This window comes from Anoplophora glabripennis, unplaced genomic scaffold (assembly GCF_000390285.2).
Source record: "Anoplophora glabripennis isolate ALB-LARVAE unplaced genomic scaffold, Agla_2.0 scaffold19, whole genome shotgun sequence".
In the NCBI taxonomy this organism is placed as follows: domain Eukaryota; kingdom Metazoa; phylum Arthropoda; class Insecta; order Coleoptera; family Cerambycidae; genus Anoplophora; species Anoplophora glabripennis.
Window position 1 is genome coordinate 441402 of NW_019416327.1, and position 8846 is coordinate 450247.

Sequence of the window (8846 nt, forward strand, 5' to 3'; positions counted from 1 at the left end):
CTCCGCGTACTCCTCGGTCTCTATTATTTGAGTAATACTTGATAATTAATTATGAAAATGAGTATTTAACTGTATTATACAAATTTTGATCAACGGTTTTCCCTTCGTATAAATATTTATCCTAGTGTTTACAATATCGGATTGGTTATAGAATCGCGGAATAGTTTTTATGCGCAAATAACTCGCATCGCATTGTTTCTCCGAGACTACCTAGTCAGAAATAAATTGCCGATATTTATTAGTTGGCACAGGTGATAATTATTGTCAGGAAAAATGGCTTGCCAAAACTTAAATGGTCTGTCGTCACGGAATTTAAAAAAACGTACGACGCAAACAAATTCCAGTACCTCTGTAATACTAACTAGTTTTTTTTTCTTCCTTTCAGCACCCTCCCTCACGAACGGTACGATAAAGGAAGAGGACTACAGCGCGGCCCCCGAGTATTTCATAAAATGTCCGCAATGTCAGAAGGGATGTCAAACCTTCCAGGCCCTCAAAGAGCACATGGACGCCTTTCACGCAGAACTGTCGGCCAATTCCGAGAATGGTAACCTTTCCATACCCAACGCGGCTTCGCCCACGCCCACACTGGCCGGCACAGGTGGGCCATTTGGGTGTTCCCAGTGCACGGCATCTTTTTCCTCCAAGGACCAGCTTGAAAAGCACGAGCTTTTGCATTCGCCCAACGCTCAAGTGGTAAGCGCCTTTTTCATTCAACACCAATTACTTTACTCGCTATTAAAATTGGTGCCCACTTCTCTATGCAGGACGTTCATAAATTAGCGTTACGGTTAAAAAAATAAGAGCAAAAGTTCTCACAAGCACAGGCTGCATAATATGTTTCCTAAAGAAGCTACTTAAGGTGAACTCCCAGAGATAAAGCAATGAAATTTAAAACTATGTAGATACTACTACTTTTCTTTAATTGTACATTTTTAATAATTTTTACTGTACTTTAAATCAACTCTACAAATATTCCGAAAATTCTCATCTAGTGAAGTCATATTAACATGCTTAGAGTACTTTCAAAATCTCATGAACCGCGAAATGCGCATAATTCTTCTAATAAGCACGTTGTGAAAACATTGACTCGGAATTAGACCACGTGCCTCATTACAACCAGAAATGAACTATAGCGCTCGGGCATCAATAAAGTCAACTGGCGAACATTCGTTATATATATTTCTATTGCTTAAATTAAAATAATAGAGAATAGAGCATTTTATTATGATATTTGTAATCGGATCAAAGGCTTGTTTACGCTACGAGAGCTCGAGATAGACTGTGAATAATAGACGTAATGTTTTTAGGACGTAGAATAATTTAGGCAACGGTCGGAATTATGTTTCTGCGCATATCAAGGTCAAAGCTCATAAGATTTTGAAACAACTCTACTGCTCGGAAGTTTACCTTTAAGGGTCTGTAGACTACCCCACTTCCACACTTCTGCCCCTCTCACCCCCTTAAAAGGTACTTCTCCGCCTTTGTTCATATAAACCTTATTTTTAATCGAAGAGTGTGCTGCAAAATATTGCATGCTAATTTCAAGACACCCTGTATAGATAAGCCTTGCAAGCGCTCCAACGCAGAGGTGATTCTTGGAACCCTTTGTTGCAAATAAAAACATAAATCTGTAGTGCAATAAATAAGTCTATATTATTCCCGTAAAGTGATATTTTTGTTTTCAAACCAATACTAAGAAAAGTGTGAAGTATGAGGCCGCTAATAAATTTATCATTATTAAATCATAATACATATACCGTATGCGATAAACTCTCAGACAAACAAAATGACAACAGTAACATTTTTTCCTAAAACGATTCTTAAAGAATTTACACGGATTTTAATTGGAGGGTTGGGTTTTCTTTCACAGATTTGGTTAATCAACTATTAACAACAATAACTGTTGCGCGTCTCTGAAACTATTTCATAAAATATACACTCGGAAATAAAATCTACCACAAACTAAATACCTACTGGGAGAAACACCAAAGAAACCAGTTTTTTTCCTCCATTTTCCTTTCATCATCTAACCTTTGTGACGTTGAACTTTTGAACCTTTAGATTCCTCTTATTTCCAAGGCTTCTGGATATATGTATATTCTATTCAAATTTAACCATAATTGGAGGTTTCAACTATTTGTAAAAATTAAAAGAAAACTTGTTTCATATCCCAAAACAGCATAAAAAATTTTACTCTTGTTTTCTTAATAGTTTTGACAAGAGGAATCAATCCTTACTGTTCTGCAACGTCAGTGTTACAATAACATGTTATATTTTTGGATTACCTTTAACAACGTCTTTTATCACCACTGAATTACGTTTATATTCCTTCTCACAGTTGTTTCGAGAAATATGATGTGTAGTGTAATCACACTACCAAAAAGACGAATATTTATATTGATCACATTGAAACCTTTGACCTTTGTATGTACGAAGAACAGCGGGAGTGATAAAGCTTCTACTCCTACGGGAGTTATTTACTACATTGAACAATGAAAATGACCCAACGGTTGAACGCAATATATGTACAACCAAATGGGAAACACTTTTGTAGACACGACACAATTATTTCGAAGGTTTGATAAATCCTTTTTTGTATCAAATCTATATTTTAAGCATATTTTTGTGGGTGTCCCATAGTAATGTATAGGTATTTCAAGAGTTCAACTCAACTAATTTCGAGAGGAGTCTGATTCTGAAATAGTTTTTATTTTATACGTAACTGCAACATTTTGACATGCATGCTTCTGGTCTTTCTTAATTAATTATAAAAATCTTAAACGTCAAAAAGAGTAATTGACGTCATTGTTTACAAATTTCTCACTGATCTTACTCAGTGGCTAGTTTAATAATGTGTTTCAACGCTAATCACGATTATTTTGATATTTTTAATATTCGTGTAACATTTTTTTGGCCAAATAATTCTAGGTGTATAAAAAATAACAATAGAAGTATATTGACGCGATTTGACTGTAACTATATATAGCATAGTTTTTATTTCTGACGCACATTTTTAACCGTTCTTAATTTAAAAGAATAAAGTAATAAATAGTATTTATGGTATTGAGTTAGAGGTTGGTGAACCCCCTTTTATTTTATGATAAAATAAATTTATCTCAATTTTATACAAATTCTTTAGCAGTTTTAACTTTATTTACTTTATAATGTTAAAGAAGGAAACTTAAACAGGTGGGAAAGGTGGTCTCACGCCACTGTGGGTTTACCGTCTCTATATAAATTCTTAATCAATGACAGTTGCTTCACTTAAAAATTACGGATGCAGGTTTTGCTTAGGTACTTTACACGCGTCAATCATGCGTTCATCGGAAGCGGGCTTAATACACTAACAAAGAGATTATTACTGTTGCACAATAATTGACATTAGTTTACGGTATATGTGGAATTTACTTATTTTTTCCGGTTGTTGGCCAAACGCGGTTTAGTAAAACCGCGGTAAGTGAAACAACTGATACGAGCTTTAAAACATTGTGTTAATACCTACGTTTTTTATTGTCTAGCCTAGATATAGTTTTCCTATTTGCGCAGTATGAAATTATGAGTTTTTATACTCAACTAAAATAATTTATTGTTTATACCTTCTGATATGTTGTAATGTAATGATTGAGCTTATTTTTATGAAACATAACGTGCAAAATTAAATTAAATTACATAAACCAAGAAACAACGCAGGTCGTATGTGTACACCATACAAAATTAATTAAAAAAAAGACATCATGCATTTCTTCTGACAAGTCATTAACGCAGTGTCATAAATTTACCTTTAAATTACTATTTTTAATCCTCTATTCATGTTTAGATGAATATGTGCCTTGAGAACCAAACAAGTATACAGGGTGCTTCAATCATGCAATTTATTTTAAGAGAACATAGGGAAAAATGAGTAGAATATTAATACGCGATTAAAAAAATACATATTTACGCTGAAAAAAAATATATTTAAATCATTATTTAAACCTTTTGGACCGCTCCTGACCGCTGACCTACAAAGGTTTATCGAGAGTGAATCTTGACACTCGTCTTGACTTATCGTATTCGGTCACTTACCTAGCTTTTGCTGTATTTTTAATAGTGAACGACAAACACAGACCCTTTTACCTAAACACATGAATGAATAAGATATTTTTTTACGTCTTAAATATTAACACGTATTATTTATTTGTTAATAAAAACAAAGGATATAAGGATTATAGTTCTTTTCGAATGTTAGGTTATTGTAATTTAAAATTTATATTATACGCTTTCTCCGTTTTATAATTCAATATGACGATCAAACGCTCTGTGAGCGCATTCCCAGTCCAAACAGTGATAAATATAGTAAGGAAAAATTGCGCTTCTACAATGTACCTAAATTATTACCTACCTACTCAAACTTGACAATGAAGCTTTATTCAGATGTTTGAAAAATGAAAGTGTAGCTGTCAAAAAAAAACACGTAACTGAAGAAGTATTAGAAATTTTCTCATTTCGCCATCAAATAATATTAAAATCATAAAAAAATATCACCCCGTATATTATTTTAAATATTTACGATGCCTTTTACAAATATTACAAACATTGTTTATTTACTAAATTACCACAAAATAGTCCGAGATAAATGAAAACAAATGAGCTTAAAATATCAAAAATAGTCATGTACACAAATACATAGTACCTAATATAATTTGTTAAGATTATTTACTATCGCCACAAACTACTTTGTTACGGTTTTTTGCGACGAACGAACTTTTTTCTCATCTAACAGGAGTCAAATTTATTTCGATCCGATATAAAAAACTACATCTTGCAGTTAAAGAAAGTAGAATTTATTTCACTTTTAAAACATTCAAGATAGTATCTATAATTATTATTTATACTTATTGATCTTTAAATCTAAATTAATATCGATACTTTTACTTAATTTACAGTTTCATTTAAGTTCATATATTAGTACAAAAGAGAACACCGTACAAAAAATTGTATTCGCTTCCTGATAAAATGTTATGTGCCTTTTTCCAATGCATTTAAAGCACGAGATACAAAAACCAGATACGTCAAGTTATTGTAGTTGTGAAGTATTAATCAACGTAGCAAGAGCACCGATATAAACCAAAATCTTTATGTTTAAAATAACTTACCTTTGCACTGGACATTTACTTCTTATCTTATTGAATCATACATAATATCACAACACCTAAAAATCCTCAATTAACTTATTGTTAACTAAACAATAGTCACTCATAACCTCTACTCTGCAGCATTCAAACACCAATGCAGCACTACTAACGACGGTAAAAACGGCGCAGCGACTCAAGGCAGTCACGAGCTCCTAGATTTTCGCTGAAAAATTGAAATTAAATAAAATTAAAATATGTAGTCACTAAATTTAATTTTTATAATCTTGTTTTTAGTTTTATATCGATTTAATCTGAATTGTGCATATATCATAGGAAATATATAGGTAAGTAGTAACAAAAATTCACAATATAAAACAAGATTCTTTTTCGATTTTGTTACCTTCTTGTAGACTTGCAAGTTATGGTTATGAGAAATAAATTTATAACATGCAATTTAATACGCGTAGCGGTACTTTTAGATGTCCAATTCGGTTGCAAAAAAATAGATGATTCATGGATTACTATCATTAATGAAAAATAAATTGATGACACTTTAAGCAATAATTACTCCTACGCTTTACGTGGTATTGTTTTTTCGTAGGTGGTTTTTCCGAACACTATCTATTCTAGTAATATGCAGTAAAAGAAAAAAAAAATGGAAGAAAAAAATTACAAGCACACAAAGTCCATCCCCGAAACTAAGCCCTTGTATGAAAAAAATGTCATATTGGTACATACATACGTTTGTTACAGTCAAAAATGTTCTTAATTGTTATTAAAAAGAATGTTAACATCTCTTATCTCGAAAATTGGGCGTTTCCGGGCATATGTTTACAGAAATATTTTAGTTAATTTGTGACGTAGAAGCCACCATAAAAAGTTTGACCAAACATTTCATTTAAACACAATGACTATGAATTCGATGTATTTTTTACTTTTTTCCGATGACAGAATTTTGAAGTTACACACTTTAAACTTGGTGTGCATTGCAGCACCTACTTAAACTATCTTGAAAATGTACCCAGAGGCGTCGAAGTAAGAAGGTTTTTCCGATTTACCTGAAAAAAAATTCCAGAAAGGAAAACAATTCTATATTGTTTTACAACGTTTTAAAAAATGGAAATCATACGTGTGACAGACAATATGGATAAATTATTTTAAATCCATCCTCACAACTTTGTAACGGTCTATACCCTGGTAGGTCGGGTGACTAAGGTCTACTCCTGGACGTGAGAAATGGGCCTTAATCTCCGACTCGATAGTTTCGCGCTAATTAATTTTCCAGTCTTAATAGAGAGGTTCAATTAAAAAAGCCGTTCTCTTATTAATGTGGGGCAATTTTTGACACAGCTGTGAGCGTGAGGACAAAACAATTACTCATCGCTGTGCGCTGTATACGGTAATGTTACGTAAACACAGCAATTGACCTGGGCCCCCATAACCCCTACATTAATACGAGTCAAACACTAATCAAGCCAAGAAATTTAAAATGCTACAATATACAATTAAAACTAGCGCTGACATTTGACACCATAAATATGATCGTGAAAGTCCCGGCGCGCGCGGGAACGCTTCAAACTATTCCAGTTAACTTTTAGATTGAATCGATGGGGCACCAGTTGATGGGGCCCAACATATCTCCAGGTCGCCAGGGCAACACGCTTGATTAATATTGATAAAAATTATTGTGGCTTGTACGCGCGAAGGTTCGTTAATAACTTACAGGGTGGGCCAATTCCGACGCTGTTGAGGTAATGACGCAAAAAAGTACATATGTCAAGATGGCATTGGTTCAAATTTCGAAAAAGTAGAATGGCAAAAAAACCTCGATATTTTCAATCGTTTAAAAGATACAGGTGTTTCAATTCTACGAAATTTTGTTCATATAGGAACGAAGAATTACAGAAAAATTTTGCAAAAATTAAATATTTTCAAACAAGAACGTTATATTGAAAAACACCCAGCGACTCTTCAATTTTTCAGAAAAATCGGGCCTAAAAATCGATGTCGAAACTATATTTATATTTTCTTCTAAATTTTTGGGAAATGGGAAGCCCCTCAAATATCGTAAAAATAGAACAAAGTATACAGACATTAAAATAAAAATAATTAAATGTATTTGCAAAATCAATGAACATGTCAAATTGAAACAAAGTAGATGTATATTTTCAGAGCCCCAAAATAGCCAGGTTTTAAATTAGACTAGGCGGTATCTGTTTTGGATTGTGTGAATCGTATATCCACGGAAATTGTTGGCTTTTTGGCTGTCAAATATCACTAGAAATGAAATTTTCTGTATGCGCATAAAAAAACGTGGGTTTAACTTTTGGCAGCACAATATGTTAAAAAAAATCAAATATGTCATATTTTTCTTCCTATTTAATTATGTGTCTTTTCAAAAGTTGATTTTAGACGAAAATGGAAGAGGAAAAAAATGTTTGTACTTAATTAAATTTTACAAAATATGACTACTTACAAATCGAATGAATCATGATTATTACTGTAAAAATCGAAAAAATCGCAAAAAAATGGGGTTAAAAAACATCACTTTTTAGGGAATTTTTTTGGGATCTTTAAGTTGAGTATAGGACCTTCATACTTGGCTCAAGAAAAGTTATGTTATGTAGAATCATCACACCAAATTTTATCAAAATCAGTTCTATAGATTTTGCATAATAATTTTGCAATTCAGATTTTGAAAAAATATTTGCAAATTTTCAAAATTTTGCACAGCAAAAACCAAGGCAAGGCCCTTAGATACTTGAAAATTTAAACACATACAGGGTGATTCATTAACAATGGGAAAATCGAAAGCTGAAGATACTACACGTAAAATGGTGACCATTGGCGCAAATATGCCTTATCCGAAAGTTGATAGTTTCGGAAATACAGAGTGTTGAAAGTAAAAATTTTAAATCGTTTTTTTGCGATTATTCTGAAACTATGTAGGTTAGGAACTTGAAAATTTGTGAAACTATATTTTTTTTAAGCGACGAATAAGATGCGTGTTGCAATTTCAGCGTTGATCATAGAGGGGGCCACTTACGACCAATTTTACCGAAACTTTAGTTAATAATTTTTTACCCTGTATGCCTAATATGAAACTTGATTCAAAACCTGAAAGAGCAATAATTTTTCCATTAATTATGTACTCTTGTTTCATTTCGGTATCTCGATCCGTTTTCGAGAAAAATCGATTTAACGAACACTATGTTTTATGTTTTGATGATACGAGAAATTAAAAGCGAAACAAACTAAGTGTTTCTTCATGTTATTACAACAATTAATGATAAAACAAATGAAATACGTAATAATGATTTAAAGTTATAATTGTTCGAAGAATCCACTGTTGACATTGATACACTTTACACAACGTTTTCTGAGATATCTCCAGGTTTGAAACAACATATTGGGATAGCGTCTAACTTCGCTGGTAGCGATTCGTATTCTTTGGCACAACTCTTCACACGAACAATAGATTCTTTGTAAACTATATCTTTCATTCAAGACCAAAAAGAAAAATCAAGAGGATTGAAGTCCGGACTTCTGGGTGGACAAGCAAAAATGCTTACATGGCCAATCCAACGATTTGGAAAAACTACATTTAAATATGCACGCACTGGCCGAGAAAAATACGGTGGAGTTCCGTCGTGCATGAACCACATGTCTCTTCTTAAATAAAGTAGAACTTCTTCAAGCCGTGGAAGCATTTTTGCTTGGCCACCCAGA

General features: G+C 32.8%; 1 protein-coding gene across 1 annotated transcript in view; it reads left to right on the plus strand.

The window, feature by feature from the left end:
* Positions 1–273: 273 nt before the first annotated feature.
* LOC108915028 (zinc finger E-box-binding homeobox protein zag-1) overlaps positions 274–8846 on the plus strand; it is a 33196-nt gene continuing 24623 nt past the window's right edge. The window contains exons 1-2 of the mRNA XM_023454118.1: positions 274–322; positions 386–601. Of these exons, the coding sequence (XP_023309886.1) occupies positions 274–322; positions 386–601 (265 nt within the window). The remainder of the gene's footprint in view (positions 323–385; positions 602–8846) is intronic.